Below are 17,254 nucleotides of genomic sequence, written 5' to 3'. Positions count from 1 at the left end.
CTGAGTAACAGTTTACATTCACAGTCCAAAAATCTTTGAACTTTAGAAATGGTTCTAGTACACGACCCTAACTTGCTCAAACTTCTTGGTAAATTCCTCAGAGTCAAATAAGACAATTGTTTCCTCTCCCAGGCTTAAGCATCCAATCTAGCATCCACCCTTATGTATCTGCCAGTGTGTCTTAACTGTAGCGAAACCAGGAAATCTGTACCGGCTTGATAGTGCGTGACTCTAGTAAAATCCTTCTACATTGTGCTGGCACTATTATCCTGCTGTGGACCACTGGCTTAATCTGAAGAAAGACATGACAAAAATGATAACAAGAAAGCCTGGGAAAACTCTTCTTCGTTCTTCAGAAACTGTTAGTACATCAGGGCTACAACTGTGAAACATATAAATTCATCCACATTTCAGCACTGTTCCAGAAGACTGTCTTAAATAGCTGTCTGTCCAAACTTTATTGCATAACTAAGATATCTTCTTGTTCTAAAGCCATTTCACAGAAATGGAGAGCTAAATGATGACTTTATAGGTCCACATATTCTCGTAAACATGCTGTGCCATTTCAAATGCATGTGTTTTATCAGATGCTGTGTGGTTGAAAACACTATTCATAAGAGCACTGAAACATCTTAAACTACCTGTAATGTCTTCCCTCTTCAGTCTTTATTCACTCTGGCTTCATTAAAGCAGGCATTAAACTGTGCAGACTAGATTCTGGAAGAACGCAAAGGTGTATGATGTAGAGTACGGTCTAAAGAGTCCAATACTAATAACTATCATGGTTTCATTAGTTATAAAAAAAAAAAAGAATACGTTTTTTAAATGCTTCTTTTTTGACTAATAATAACAACAATAATAATAATAATAATAATAATAATAATAATAATAATAATAATATAATGCATGGGCCCCTGTGGCTTTGGGCCCTAAGCAACCATTTACATCACTTACACAACACAGCTACAAACAGCTGTAAATGTAAAGCCCCAGCTCTGGGTTGTGCCACACCAAGCCATCCTAGACAGCAAATGACTGGACATTCTGAATCAATAAGCTACCACAGTTTGAACAGTCAAAACTGACACTGTCAAACAATTTTTTTTATCTAGGCTGAAACTGGTGTTTTTAGCATGTTTTTGCACTGGTTCAACATGACAAAATGTTAGCAATCCAGAGGTTGTGCTTTTGGTTAGCAGTAACTCTTGTGCAACTAAGCATAGAGATAGAATTCAACCATCTTTTTTAACCAAGCCAGCCAACTTAAAAAGGATTTTGATTGAAACAAGTGATTTTAGCCTACAAGATAGTCTACAAACTAGTTTAGCTACACAAAGTTAAAATCTTTAGCCATGTCCCAGAGGCCAACAACAATCCAGGAAAGGAAGCAGACACAAACCCTTAAAAAGAAACTTTAATGGTGTTTTTGAGGCTGTTAAAGAGTAAAAGGTTACAGCACATTGATGGGTAAGTTAAAATGCCCACAATTTTACCAATAAATAATAAACTACAGCGGTGATAACACTGCTGTGCACACCCACTACCCTCTTGAGCCGACAGTGGTTTAAAGACAGTCAGTGATTATGTACCAAAATCAGATTTTGAGATAAGAAAGTAAAATTCTCCTTCTGGATTATAGCTTGCATGGCACTCATATTAATGAAGGTAAAATATTCTAACTGAAATGGTCAGAAGCTTCACTTGTCTAGTCTAAAATTCAATTTACAAAATGCACGTTAATAAATTATTTTATGCACCTACTTAAATCAGAGAGATTGTAACAGTGGAACTCTTTGTTTTTGACACCTAATTCCTACAGTTATGTTATTTATAACAGATAAACATAGTTATCTTATATAAGTTTAAAAGTATAGCATACACTCTGTGAGTAACTGCTGAAAGAAAACCATCAAAAGCTCTTACAGCCTGTTGCAGATTACTCACAAAACTTTTCCCAAGTAAGTGCACTACAACAGTCTTCTGTTGATTTATGTGATAATTTGAAGGAAAGACAAACAGCACTGAACCACTCAGCTGGAAGTCAAGGGTTACAATTTAACAGGTTAAGCTAGTTACCAGTTAGAAGAGACTAAGTAATAGCTGGCATGAACACTATTGCCAATTACTCATGTGATGGAAACCAGAGAGTTTGAGTTTTTAAATGCTATGTTGCCTCACAATACCATGCATGTACCTCTCCAACATGAATGCATTATAAAAATATATTTTAGGTAAAACTTTCTCTCAGAACTATGGAAAACCAATGTTTCAGGCATCAGGCAATGAATTTCTAACTAATTAGTGTTTCACTTTCTGTGAACTAGCTTTGAAAGGCATTAAACTCTTCAGACACAGGACAGTAATCAGAATTTTAAATCTTTTCACATGTGAAAATGCAGAACGTGAAACATGAAATAGAAAGAATTCTACTCAAGTATCCTGTGATCACAATGCTATATTACATTAAGAATTTCCTTTCCTCAACACACATCATCAGGTTACAGTTTTGAGGCTTGACCAAGATTAGCAGAATTGTTGAAAACTGGATGACCCCACAGCCTAAGCCTACTGACCCCTCCATCAGGGGCTATGAGCAACCGCACATGAGTTACAGGCCCACACTGCAGCACAGAGTCTCTGGAATAGAAGTGCCTGTAGTGAGGCTTCAGCTGGAGAGGAGAAAAGATACAATGCATGATACAATTGCATGATTAACTAAATTTGCAATGGTGATGTTAGCCAGTGTTATTTAAAGGCACCATGCAATTTAAATACACTATTTAAAGGAAACTGTTTTTAAAGCACGTTATAAATCAAGACAGACATACTTTCTGAGGAGGAAGCAGATTTCGCCATCTGGGGCCTTTGCTATTGTTCCACTTGCAGCTTATGAAAGTCTTTTCCTCCTCGGAGGTCAAACAGCAGGCCTCAATTTTACACGAGTCGGGGAAATTACCTCAAGAATTATACAAAAATGGGTATGATGCGATGTTACAATAAGTATTCCACAGAAATGTCATGGAATATTTCTCACAGCAAAAATCTCATTTTTGTTTTTGGAATAAAATCGCTAAGCATAAGCCATATGATGAGGAAGCTACCTTTAAAATGATTGGTGTCTATCTCAGCATTGCTGATCACACCTAGATGCCCAAGTCTGAAGATGGCCCACTCAAAGCCAGGAACCTGCAAAATTCCCTTTTCGTCCACCTGAGAATCAGACCACGTGGTTAACATATGGCATAGAATTTCCCATAATTCAGCAACTATTGGGTGAATCGTTGTACTTTTAACATTTTGGGACGATCCAAGCGCCGAGCTGTTTCCCACCCATCAGCCATGTTGTCAGCCCTCCCCAAACCTGAAAACATGCAAAAATACAGATGTAGATGTTTGTTTTACTTTTTGTACATTGCCTCACTATTTTCATTAAATAGCTCATGGCTCTTAATTTATTCATATAATAGTGATCTGTAGTATTCACTTGGAAATGAGAACTGGGAAAATGGACAGTGCAGTATCTTCTAATAAAACCCAAAGACAGTAGTCAATTGATGGGCTTCTTGCATTGTGCAGGGCCCATCAAGTTAACTGTTACTTAAATGTTAACGCATGTTTAAGCTAGGTCTTGGTATATGCTGTTTATGAAGTGTCAAGTAAAGGAAACCAGTACCAATCATGTTGCGTGGGTGACCAAAATGTGCATCGCTATAGCCCACACACACCCCGCCATTGACCATGGCAACAAGATCCATCTCCTCCTGACTGGATGCAGTGGACCATTCTCTCTGACCAACCCCATACACTCGCAGTCTTGCAATACCTCCATCTGTTAACAGTCAGCAAAATAACTGCTTTGAACCGGCACTATGGTTAAGTAGGAAAAAGTATCATTACTGAACAAGTAGGAAAAAATGTGTTAAAGCAAGGTGTCTTTACACTGTTGTGAATCAAACTGTAAATCCAAAAATATACATTCAGACATCAGAGCTGCTTAGCAATAATTAGATAAACAAAGGCTACTTATAAAGTTATTAAATATTGATATGTAACAAGATATTTCATTAACATGCGTTAATAAACCTCTGTTAGCCTTTCAATACTCCTGCGGCTGGTATATAGTGGTGGGTAATACTGCTGCCCTCTAAGTAGTTGTCTGGGTGTTTGATTTCCCACCCGAGTATGCATGTCACACTATCCTATTAAGAGTCCTTAGGTAAGACTCCTAACGCTACATTTGCAAACACGTGTGAAATTGCAAGTAGCTCTCGATAAGGGTGTCATGTAAATAGTGCTAATTTCTGCTAGGTCCCCTATGGGATTTGCAATGTTAGCGCCAAGCTACTGACAGTGCATATTCATACAGAGGGTTTTCTCCATATTGAAGTTGTAGGAAAAGTAAAAGTTTGGCAAGAAAATACTAACCACTTATCCCATAGTTAATTGTTATTTGTTTCATTTTATGATGGTGAAACAATGAGCCCAAGCTATTTCTTGTTTTTAAATTCACACTAGATTGCCTAGATTAATCTACTCAAGTAACAACCTAGAAAACAACGTATATATTACTTAGTAAATATTTTAAATATAATGACTAGTTAAATCAATCTTTATCCCTAAATACTGAGTCCGTAACGTTGAAAATGTGTTACCAGGATACATGTTCAGGCGAATGTGGGTGACTCTGTGAGGGAAGGTCACACTGAAGTAGTTGTGGCATGAATCAGCATATCCAGGCTTCAGCTCTGTCACTGATATGAGCTCCTCCCAATTCTCTGAGTGAAGCTGGCAATCACAAATACTAGTCCATTCATTTGCTTATACCATTTGGTAAGAGAATTCGGCCTGCATGGAGTCACACTATATGGAATTACCTGTGATACAGCTTCAAACTGGCTCTCTGAAGCAGCCATTCCTGTACGGTCTCCCTCAAGAGCTAAAGATGGCAAAGATAGCTCATCTGAAACACACATATAAAGAACATTAGAGCTCATTAATACTCGTCTCTTATACAAACTGAGATTTTACTCAAAATCTATAGTTAGGCTGGAACAAGCAACACTGATACAAATGTATCCACTGAAGATATAATGATGTGATTAGCTATCTAGATCTCTAATATATATGTCTATGATTATTACTTTACAAAGTACATTGTATTTTTCTGTTTTCTGAGCAAAACTAGCCATTTAATGCATGCCAAAAAATGTTTATTTTTACTTTGTTAGGTAAAACAGTCCCCAAAGAAAATTTTTTCAGATTTACCATTATTTTACTGTAATTCAGTACCACTGCCCAGTTCTTGTGGTTTTCCATACATACCAAGGCAAGCGGCCTGAATAGAAATTGAAGGTGGGTAGTTTCCTGTGAAGTACGATGTGTCCACATCAAATCCATGAATGACACCAGGAATTCCCAACTGCACAACGCACCAATCGTGACCTTTTCACACACAGGACAAGAGAAACTGTTTATGCATCTTTCATGAGATCACTACATAACATTTAAGTAAAGTGGCAGAAACAGGAGCCCTGAGATTTGACAAGGTCATGCCCTGATCACAAGATCAAAGAGCATCACAGTATGTCCAGAAGTTTGTACACATGTCTTCCATAGTCAAGGGTATTAAAAGGGAGTGCGTCCCCTGTTTTGCTCCTGAGAAGGCTTTACACTAGATGTTGGAACACTGCTGTAAGGAACTGACTACATTCAGTGATATGTACATTAGTGACATCAGAGACTTTAACCTTCTACCTGATAGGGGCCACAGAGAGGCCCCTATGTGTTAAGGGTAACCTGCATGAGCTATGGAAAAGTGTGGAAACTGGGAAAACACACACACACACACACACACACACACACACACTCACACACACACACAACAAACACCAATATGCAAATAACATACAACTGCTCAGTGTTTTTAGTTTTAGAAAATAAGTCCTTAAGTCTGGTTCTACAGCTCAGCAGAGTTCTCAAACAAGGAACACTCTCATAGTTTTTTTGGAGTGATATGACAGATCCTATTGTGGGAATCGTAGGTGGTCTGGAGGTTTTTGGTGATGGAATAATCCAACAGATAGTGAGCTGCTGTCCAGAGGGTTCTTTGAGAATTTCTGAGTTTAAAGTCCCATTGAGTGAATCAATGAGTTATCCTTACACCAACAGTGAAATCATGAGTGGTACCAGCAGAAGAAACAAAAGTTTCCTGGTAAAGAACACTGGAAATCCACACATGCTTTTACTGTTGATGTTGAATGATTAGTTCTGAATCACAAATGCCTCTTCAACTCATCCCAAATGTACTGAAACGAGCTTCATTACTCCATCATGCAGTTCCACTGCTCCACATGTCAAATGCTGGGGGGCTTTATACCCCTCTAGCTGACACTTGGCACTTTAAGCCTTGGCTACACTACATGACGTTTAAAGTTTTAACAGATTAGAAAAAGACTGGGCATCTCACACTGTCTGGTTTTTGCAGATTTGTTTGGGCGACTGAAATACTACTCAACTTTTAAGCTGTTGTTCAACCGAACAGAACTCACTGAACTCACGTGAGCTCTAAAAATGTGGGTTTTAAATATACATAAAAATGAGTGTGCTCATGTCTTAAACTCAACTCATTAAAAAGCTTCGCTCTGCAGGTGAGACTTTTTGCCATTTTTCTTTGTTTACTTGCTGTATTTTCTTCTTTCACGCTCTCAGTTTTCATCGGCCGTTGCAGGAGTCCGTTCAGATTGAGTCACTGACCAAATTACACTACTAGATTAGGCTCAGAGTCAGGTTGAAAAAAATCAAACGTTTGATGAACTCTGACTGGTCTGAACCGCGTTCGGGAGGCCAAAAATCTGACTCTGCAGCTTTTGCACACTATTCAATTCTTTCTCCAACTGTTGACTCCAACTGACCTAAACATCTGCAAACTGGAGCCAACCAGCACAGATTTAGCCAGACTGAGAATCAGGGCCAAAATCAGGGTGAAATCGTGTAGTGTAACCCTGGCTTTAGGCTAAGAATCACATTCTATTGCCAATTATTTTCTATGGAGATGTTCTGTGTGTGTAATTAAACACTTGTGTCACAGGAAGGACGACAGGACCAATTAGTGATTATCTACACATGAACAGTAGATGATACAAGTGAAATTAAGCTAACATGCTAACGAGCATTAGCGCTAACCTATTCCACTCAGCATTAGACTTGCCTTGGTTGGAATCTAGCCTAAATCATTAAACACACATACTCAAGTCCACAGCACGTGTTTCCAAAAAGCTTCTGGCTTACTTAGATGTTGTTGCATCTCCAAGGCACACAAGTGGGAAGAAGGGTCTAGCTACGCTACGAACAATAATGTAATAAACCTTTATAAGAAGCACTGTTAACAAATTTGGAACACGAGTAGCTTTGGCAGATCTGATATCATCTGTGCCAAGTTGAGTCCCACCCAACTCAAATCAAACTGAAGAAAACAGGAGAAAAAGTAATTTTAAAAATGTCCCAACAGAAAAGGCCAACAGCATTTTTTTCCCTGCCAGTTCATTGAGTGGGTTTACATGCACTTAATAATCCCATCATAATCGGATTTCAGGAGTTATCTGATTATTCAAGTGGTCACATAAACAGCACACACCAATTTCTTAGATCGGATTAAGGCTGTTATGGATTTCTTAAAATCTGATAAACAGAGCTGGATTTTAGTTCAGTAATTGGGTTTTTCAATGCATGCGTACCCTTACTCTGATTTCTTTCATTTTCTCTGTCTGTGCATGTACAAAAGCAGACCGCTGTCCCAGCAACAGCAAGCAGTGTTTAACACAGCACCTGCAAGATGGCAACAAAACATTATGGAGCAGAATGCTGGATGCTGAAAACGGCTGCATGCTTGATGACATTAAACATTTAAGTATTATCTATCTTCTAGATTATGTATATTCATATTTTCCAGGAAAATGACTCAATGCTGAAAAAAATCAACCTCTAATTAAATTCACAACTCTCCAGCATGGTAAATCAGATGGAGGACCCCAAGTTCAAATTGTATTTTTACTTGTTTTTTCTTCATCCTTTGTCAGTCTGGCTAAATTCAAATGCTCAAATCTCATGGTGGCCTCTTGAAGAAAGTCTGGCTGCTCCACACAGATTACAAGATCGTATCTACTCAAACATTTCTCTAAAGGAATGGCATGGTCCACTAATTGGCAACTTACTCTTAACATTTGGATTGCAGAAAAACTAACCAAAACAACAACAACATAGCAAAAATATTCCCCAATAGTTCATAATTATAAATTACTTACTGCCAACAAGCCTTTCTCATTTCCACAGTGGCAACAAAATGGAATACTCATTTTGGGTGACATATTTAATGATTTGGTGGCTCTGGACATTCCAAGACTTGCATGATTATTCAAATAGTTAATAGTTGAAAGAAATCCATGAAAATGAGTAGACAGGAGCCTTAAATGGTATTTCTTAATGACATTTCAGACAGTGGAAATTGTGAGCTTGAAACACCATTTGCCTTCCCCTGCTTTGTAGGCATCAATTAAAAATTTCAGACCCTCAGCCAGCTGCTTGAGGAGCCCTTGGTTTTGAGTGTTGGAATAAGTTGTTAAGATAATTTATTAAACACAGCTGACAATTCCTGATGACAATTCTTGACCTGCCTAAATAATCCTGACAAGTCATTAAAGCCTAGTTAAATATGTTCTGAGACTTTAGAACTTAAATGTGTCCAAATGTGTACATGCCACAATTATTGTACTTTTATATATAAAATAACTGTGCATTAACATTTACAATTGATATTTTTTTTTATTTTTGGAAAAAAATAGTTTTCAGTAAATGTTGTATTTACTTCTTTTCCTTTCAAAAAGTGCCAAAATATGTAACTTGGCCGGGGTATATATTGGCTTGTACCAGAAAATATTGACCTAAAGGCATAAATAGTTCGTTCAGTTAGGAAATTCGTGCCTATGAGTACAGTTTGTAGGGTGGATTACCTTGCAGGACAAAACAGGAATGCACAGCTGAGGAGGCACAATATTCCAACTAGGGGGTGCTGCTGTGTCAGCATTGGGTGTACCCTAAAGCAGCTGAAGTCACTAGTTAGAGGGCACACCTGGATACTTTTGGACATATATTGTACATCCAGTTGCAATACTTTCATGAAGTCTTTCTTCCCTTCATTTTGATCAATCATCAAAGGGAATGGATAAGTGAAGGTGTTAGTGCAAGGTGAAATTAGTCCACACTACTTGCAATTATCCAAGCCCATAAAGTGGATCAATGATTAGACTGGAAATAGTCTAAGTAGGTCCACTGGAATTTTTTCTTATAAAAGGAATAATACCTGGAATTCTCTTTCTCCTCGTTTCCCAACCGTCCATCCATTTGCCAAACTCTGTGAAAGCTGAGGCTAGGAACTCCGGAGGCCCTCTCTTCAAAACAAAGCAGTGAGTTCAGTGATAGAAAAAACTCTCTGTATATTTGAACAATGTGTGAATACTGTCTGTTTAATACCTTTAAGAGATTTTGAGCAGGGGCAAACCATTCATCAGTTGCAAAAATTACCTAGCGTAAAGGACATAAGATCACAGGCATCAAATCACAGGCAAATTCACATGATTTGTGGAACTGATAGTATCATTTTAAACAACAGTTATTTAGGGGTGTTGAATGTATGGTCAGATGGTCAGTTTTTACCTTTCCTCCGATGGCCTCACAGGCCAGGTCGTTGAACTGCAGAAAATGTGGTTGACTGGCGTTCAATTTCACAGCTGACCGGTCTGCCATCCTCAGTGTGAAAAGCTTTGAAAATATTACAAGACTTCAAGGATTTATGCGACAGAAATGCTTCAGAAAAACACTACCTGCTCTTGCTGAGTTTGTCAGGTGGACAAACTGTGTTTACTGAAAGGTCGAACAGAGCAAAGTACACAGGATCAGAGTAGGCGGTCTCATCAGAGTCATGTTGCAAAGTAACATGGAGCACAGGCTGCCTGTAACGGTGTATGAGCAGCTCATTTACATATATGTAATATATGTAATTGAAACCCTTTATTAACCTAGCAAGCCCCCCAAAAATAGTAGGGTCCTGTTGAAATGATTGTTTTTTATTTTTTTGTTTTTTTTTTCTCTTTTTTGGGGGGAGGGGGAGTGTAGGGTACAGGGCATATAATAAGCCTAATTGCAAAAATAAACTTTATTTTATGGCAAGACTCTGAAACAAGAGTTACAGAGACCTTAAATACAGTCTGTCTGAAATATAAAGACTGTAAAAGACCGAAATAAACACTACTGTTTAACAGATGGAGCGTTTTACTTACCTTTGGAGTCCCCAGGTGCGACAGGGAGAATCCACCTGTATTCGGGTAAAAAGGTTCACCTCGGCTCGCGATGATCTCCTGTGGAGAGGAAACAAAGTGAAACTGTTAAAAAGAGACATGTGAATTAGATTGACTGTATGTAGCTACACTGAGGATGAAGGAATACATTTCTCTGCCATGTTAAAGAATATGTGTTCAAGCACTTTACCCTTCAGGAAGGAATGGTTCCGCCCGCGAGCGAGACGCGGGATTCTCCTGGCCTCGCGGCAGAGTGGGAGTGAGCTGGAGTGTGGAGAGAGATTTTGAAATAGGGCCGATTTAACTCATACAGTTTGTTGTTTGTCGTTAATAGACTGTTGTATCTAGTTATTTCAGTAAATAGGGCTGCCCAGAGCCACGTTAGTTTTTTTTTGTCTAAGTTGTTTGTATCTGTAAATATTCACGTTGGAGCACTTTGGTTTTAAAATTGGTGGATTTTACCATTTTGGTGTCCTGGCTGCCCTTTCCCCTCCCCTTGACCACTGCGACCACACTTGCACTCTAATCCACACACTTTTAACACATTTTGTTACAAAACTAAAATGTAGCATTCGTCCCATGTAGGGTTTATATAAGTTTTCCTAACGTAATTTTCTTTGATGTAATGTTCTCTCATTGTCTCTATCTATGAGATTATGTAGCATTTAATGTACTTTAAGATTTAAAAAAAAATAAATAAACAAAAAAAAACCGGCCGTAGAAATATAAAGCATGAAATGCAAACGTTAACTTTTAAAACTGTAACTTCATCATAAGGTTCATGCGTTTTATATTATGCAGTGGAGCAGGGCATGGGAAACAAACACTGGTCATGTGCTCTGTCTTGCTGTCAGCTGATCTGTTTCACTTAATGTATAACCTTTTTTTTATTATTATTTCTTTAGCTCCTGGGGGATAGCTCTTTTGACTGCAGGGTCCTGGAAGACCACTGCCCTGCATGTTCTAGTGTTCTCCCTGCTTTGACTCATCCAATTCACCGTAAGAAGGGGTTGCTAACCACTTAATTTGTTGCATCAGGTGAAGTGGGAGTAGAGAAAACTGTAACATGTGCAGGTCAGTGGTACTCCAGGACCAGGACTGAGAACCACAGCATTACGTCATCTTGGTCTGGCTCATCATCACAGTCATCATTAGCACCCAAGATGTCAGCATAATGGAAAAGCAAAAGAGGAATGATTATAGTGTTAAAGATCATAATGTCACACCTGGAAACCTGATCAAAATGATTACTTACATTAAGTACTGGGTACATACTACACAAATGGACCACCCAAAATGCAACATGCAAAGTTAATGCTTAATTAATTTGTAAAATACACTTGTTTGAGCTTTACTCGGCAAACCTATACTTAACTAGTATAGGCAAATTAGTGCATCAGAGCCCAGTTAACAAGATTTCTAGAATGAGTTATAACTAAGAGGTAATCCATTCTTTACCTGTTTTAGCACCAAACATCTCAGCATTCTCCTCACGCCACCTTCCTGAATGCTCTCACTTTCATAATTCAATTCCAGATCATTGCTACAAATTTACTTTGAGCATCATTTTCTGATGAGCACTACAATGTTGCAGACATCCTCTTTAGTGTTACCCAAAACCCAATAGCATCCCACACTTTGACTGGGACAAAACACCAAAAGATAAGTCATTCATAGAGCTTCAGAATTACGAAATTGGGGAGGGAAAAAAAAAAAAATATATATATATATATATATATATATATATATATACACACACACACACACACACACACTCAATTCATAACTCTGCACTTGAAAGGTTGTGCTGAAGAACTGGTCATTCTATCCTGCTTTCAGTGGACTTTAAAAGTGTTCTTACTGAAATTAGTCTGCACTACTTGCACTCATCCAAGCCATGTCACTATGGATATTTATCACTGTTAAAGGTACAATTTAACATTGCAAAAATTATGTCGAGTATTTCCTGTCCACAACCTCCCAATAACTTCATGATCTGCAATACATCTGTGCATAACAGTACTGTCTGGGATATTGCATTCAACTTACCAATGACAGTCCAGTGAAACTGTTACACAGACACATTTTAAAGATTTTGCTTACATGCATCTACACTGTTAATGCAAAACCAGTCCTGAAAACTTATTTAACCTATGAAATGACTAAATTCAATAATCATTCATTATTACAATTTCTACTGATATCCAGTGGTTCTGTAAAAACAATGTATGAAGAGTGCAACAAGAAAGTCAAAAGCACTGATGTGTATTCCTAAAAATGTACATCACTGTCCTGCTTTCCACCTCTTACCTTTCCCCACCCTTGTTGTAAAACAATGAAAAATGCAATAAAGTCGATCACAAAAAAAGCACTGGTACTAAATGCTTCCCTAATAGCTTTGTTAATTCAAGAAACTTTCAGATATGAAATTGTCACTGACATACTTTAGAATTACAAAACGCTATTCTACTAGAGCTAGCTTAGCAAGTCTCAATTGCAATCCTAGTAAGCCAACTTCAAGTCACATGCACAGTACCCAAAAACCACAGGAACTGGTGCTGGATTTAGCCAGCACTGCCTCTGAACCAAATCAGACGCTAGCTTGTTCTCCGCCCCCCCGCCAGCAGCAAATAAACACCTGTGCTTAAAATGCATTTATCAGTCATCAATACAATCATAAACACACTTCAGAGCTTTAGGCATCCCTGCACTTGTTTACTTTGTTTACTTGTAAACAAGCAAGTACCTTCAAAGCTAACAATTTGTAAGCAGTTCTTGTGCAAAGCAAGTAACCTTGTACACAACTTATCAGTAGGTAAGTCAATGTCAACCGTTCAGATGAATAAAGAATAACCATGATGATAGACATGATGGTATACAAATTTATTTTGCCATCTGCTCTTTACAGTTGGAATTCTGGGAATTCAAATACAACATCTTTGCCCGTGAGCTTCTTGTACACACCAGCGAAGGTCTCAACCTGAAAAACAAATGTAAGTGTTAGACAGAGCAAGTAACTGCATGCAAGCTCAGTCAATTTACTAGAAATGAGTCAATTTTTTCATTACAAGTTCACAGAAAAGTTTTCAAACTCATATGGTATTACATGTCTAAGTTGACAAAGCCTTTTCTTCCTGGTAACAAAGGCTTCATAAGGCCAGAACCAGGCTTATGGACTAGCTTAAACAAGAAAAATTGTGCACTGCATGGTTTACCTCCCCAGTAATAGCCAAGAGCTCTGGGAAGACCTAGGAATATACAGGACGCCGTCCTCAACAGCCAAGAGCCGGGGACATGCATGCTATTCAACGTCGTGGAATGGGACCATACGTCATGGCACTAATGTGCTACGCTCCCATACGCCACACGGACAGAGCCATATGAGAGCCATCTCACAGGGTGCCCACGTTGGTTATGTACAGTCATTCAACATTGCCTAAAGTCTTGTATTATTTACAAAGGTAGTGCAACGCTACTTGATGAGAAAGACCACCTTAACGACTAAAACGGAACTGACTTGGAGCAGGACGATTAATTACACTTAGTCATCTTACATGCATTTTTTTAACCACACAGATAGCTCCTCTTTAATGGGAAGTTAATGTTCATGTAAAAGAATAACCTTAACGCTACAGTACTAGCCATTTTGCTATATCACTACAAAACCAGGCTTTACACAGTACAGTAAATTCAGATAAGCCTAACAAACCATTTATTAAAGAGAAAAGAAATGCAATAGGCCAATGGTTCTCACGTCTGGTCCTGTAGTACCACTGCCATGCATGCTGCGATGCTCTCCCTACTCTAACACCACCTAGTTCAACTCAGGATGGGGCCTTTGATTTATTTCTTTAGTTGCTTCACTTGGGAGCAGGGGAAATCAACAAGGGTCTTCAATCTCATCCTTAAAAGGACTGGTGTGAGTGCAAGTTTTAATTTCAATCAAGCAGAAACTCTACTGGTCTCAGTTTTCATAGTTGATCGGTTATGCTTTCACTTGTGTGGTGTAATAACCTGCGGCCACACAAGCCCTGTGAAGACTGAAGACCTCTACAATTTGCTGGACAGTGGTACTCTACATCCAGGATGGAGGTTATGCACATTTGTTTAAAAATAAAGATCAGCAATAAAAAAAAACTCCACTTCATTAAGATGGCACAAGAAGAAAATGGGCTCAATGCTGAAGTCTGACCACTTACACAACATTTCTGGATACAACTTTAGTTACATCGTCTGCCAAGACATTCCTTATTTGCTTTAAGTTCAAATAAGCCCTCTATATAAATGATACGGCTCACACCACTAGCCCACTTATGTTTTAAATTAAAAACACGTCACTCCTTTGGCCTCACTTAGGCTTATACACAACAGCGCAGCATTACAGCTGTCGAAAGCATGGCATGTGGGTGTGGTGGTGTCCTTACCTGTGCGATGAAGACCACATGCTTGCCGCTAAATTTCTTCTCCAACTCGCGCACAAGACGCACCTGGATCTTCTGGAAGGACTTCAGCTGGGGCACAGGCACAAAGATGATGATGGCTTTCCTGCTGCCACCAACCTCGATTTCCTGAAAGCACAAAGCCGGTTTGTCAACAGGTTGCTCATAGACGTGAACAAGCACCCTGTACTTTTAGCATCAATTCTACTTCTCAAAATCTAGGCTAAGATTGTGCACTGCATGGTTTACCTCCCCAGTAACAGCCTGAAAGGCTCTGAGAAGACCTAGGAATATACAGGGCGCCGTCCTCACCAGCTCAAAGCCGGGGACACGCATGCTATCCAACGTCGTGGAACGGGACTGTACGTCATGGCACTAATGTGCTACGCTCCCATACGCCACACAGACAGAACCATATGAGAGCCATCTCACAGGGTGCCCACGTTGGTTATTTTTCATTCAATACATTAAAACCTCAAACTCAATTTTTGAAACTTAAGAAAACATGAGTTGACAAGACTAAAAAGACCATGCCTAACCTTTGCAGCTGTGATGTTGAGCTCCCTCAGCTGAGCCTTCAAGTCAGAGTTCATCTCCAGCTCAAGAAGAGCCTGTAACAAAGAACATTGAACAGAACCGATGCCAACGTTTATACAGTGCAGTCGTTCCAGCCCTGGTCCAGGAGCACTCCTGCCCGACACATTTTAATGTTTCCTCTGCACCAATATCAATTCAAGTGAGGCTAGTTAAGTAACTGATCGTTTGATTCAAACATGTTAGAAAGCAAAAGCCACCAAAGTATGCCTAGCAGAAACACTCCATGTCCAGAATGTACTGCAGTTATGAAGGCAAAAAATGAACTTTATTTTACAGTCTTACCTGGGAAATGCCAGACTCGAACTCATCTGGCTTTTCGCCGTTTGGCTTCACGATTTTCGCGCTGGTACTGAACATGGCCTATGTCTGAAACACAAAACAATATCTACATTTAACATCCCTGTGTAACCAAGTAGGTTAACCTTAAAGTAACATTAAGCTACTTCTCCGCTAGCGAGAATCTACCCTGATCAAGCCTTTACAGGTTTGGCTAACACCAAGCTTAAAGGCTATAAGCTCGTTTTTGCACAAGGAGACATGCCACATCTAAGTACGCTTTACTCCGGTGTTAAGTTAGACATTAAGTTATTCGAATACACTTTAATAACGTCTCAACCTAAAGCTCCGGTGAGGAAGGCACTTTGCATGACACCATTAGCATCGCCAGCTAACGACCAGGCACTTCATTAAGAAGCAGAACTTAAAGCTAGTTAACCCCAGTTTGGAATAAACCTCCAAGTAATTACTTAAAAAATAGCCCTGTAACGGTTTACCGCCTAAAATACACCCTTAGTACGTATGAGGCTGATGCAGGCCTGAGCCTTTCAGCCCGCTACTCCGTATAAAGTAACCCACGTCGGGTAGCCATTTCAGAGTACCAAAAATATGCTTCTTTGACTTGCCATCCAGTGTTATAAACACCCTTATCTAACGTATCCTTATATGCTTATACGCTATATCTCGAATAAACGCAATAAATTGCGAATTTTAAACATTTAAACACATTATCCACCCAACTGATCACATTCGAGTAACCTACCTCAGTCAACGACGGCCTGGGAAGAGGCCGAAATCTCGCGAGAGGCCGGTAAAAGCGCGTCGCCGTGAGCATTATGGGAAGAAGAAGAAATACCCTTTCTGCCAATAGAAGGCGCACTTTCATTTTTAGCCGACAAAAATGCAGTTAGAAAATAAATATGATTCAGCTGAAAGTAAGTTAAAGTGAGTTGTGCCTGAATCGTTTAATGACAGTCACATTTCCATCTTTCCAATGCCTTGATTTTATAACCATGAGGATCCACTTACTAGTTAGCACTGCCAGTATAAATAGAGGAACCAGGAGCTACAGATCAGAGAAAATCAAGGACATCATACAGGTTGTATAGGACAGAAAAGAGTTTGGACTAGTTTTAACTGAGCATTACCAAGGGGGGTGGGATAACAAGACATCAATATATTATTTAAAGTTACAAATAATATGAGTAACAAATATAATACAACATGAAAACACAAACGTCACATGCTGCATGAGGTAAATGCTATACTATATATCGTGTAACATTGTTCATCAATTATTTCGTTGTTTTCTTTTTCTTTTTTTACAATGCATATACTAAAGATCATCTTTAAATGACTTGCAATTTGGGGTTCCATTTGTTACCTTCAATTTACGAACAAAATATTATCCAAGAAAATTGAACTGATTTTAATATATAGCAGGTGTCCTTGCAGTCTGTGTAATAAAGGAAACGTCAAAAGTTTACAAACATCAGATTCTTTAATTTGTCGTTAATTTTTGTCCAGTATAAGTGTCCAACAGGCAACAGCGACTGTCAAGCATTAGAATGGAAGGAAGGAAAATCACAAATC

At 38.9% G+C, this 17,254-nt stretch overlaps 2 protein-coding genes and 2 non-coding genes across 4 annotated transcripts; all 4 read right to left on the bottom strand.

Annotated features, from left to right (window-relative positions):
- Positions 1 to 1,396: 1,396 nt before the first annotated feature.
- Positions 1,397 to 9,945, bottom strand: allc (allantoicase). The gene is made up of 11 exons (XM_036581874.1): positions 9,709 to 9,945; positions 9,526 to 9,576; positions 9,356 to 9,443; positions 5,323 to 5,442; positions 4,875 to 4,960; positions 4,653 to 4,785; positions 3,674 to 3,829; positions 3,288 to 3,361; positions 3,102 to 3,210; positions 2,829 to 2,956; positions 1,397 to 2,669 (listed from the first exon to the last, which is right to left on the bottom strand). Exons 1-11 carry the CDS (start codon positions 9,796 to 9,798, stop codon positions 2,499 to 2,501), a joined length of 1,206 nt encoding a protein of 401 aa, XP_036437767.1. The 5' UTR covers positions 9,799 to 9,945; the 3' UTR covers positions 1,397 to 2,498.
- A 3,266-nt stretch (positions 9,946 to 13,211) lies between these two features.
- On the bottom strand, positions 13,212 to 16,498 carry rps7 (ribosomal protein S7). Its single transcript, XM_036581873.1, has 4 exons — positions 16,425 to 16,498; positions 15,668 to 15,751; positions 15,328 to 15,399; positions 13,212 to 14,917 (listed from the first exon to the last, which is right to left on the bottom strand). Exons 2-4 carry the CDS (start codon positions 15,740 to 15,742, stop codon positions 14,708 to 14,710), a joined length of 357 nt encoding a protein of 118 aa, XP_036437766.1. The 5' UTR covers positions 15,743 to 15,751; positions 16,425 to 16,498; the 3' UTR covers positions 13,212 to 14,707.
- On the bottom strand, positions 13,543 to 13,761 carry LOC118816350. Its single transcript, XR_005007866.1, has one exon. It is a non-coding gene; the product is annotated as a small nucleolar RNA SNORA73 family (small nucleolar RNA).
- LOC118816349 lies at positions 15,016 to 15,236 on the bottom strand. The gene has a single exon (XR_005007865.1). It is a non-coding gene; the product is annotated as a small nucleolar RNA SNORA73 family (small nucleolar RNA).
- Positions 16,499 to 17,254: the final 756 nt, after the last annotated feature.

This window comes from Colossoma macropomum, unplaced genomic scaffold, assembly GCF_904425465.1.
Source record: "Colossoma macropomum unplaced genomic scaffold, Colossoma_macropomum, whole genome shotgun sequence".
Lineage (NCBI taxonomy): Eukaryota > Metazoa > Chordata > Actinopteri > Characiformes > Serrasalmidae > Colossoma > Colossoma macropomum.
The sequence above is the reverse complement of the archived record's forward strand: the minus strand, read 5'-3'. Positions and strand labels throughout refer to the sequence as shown.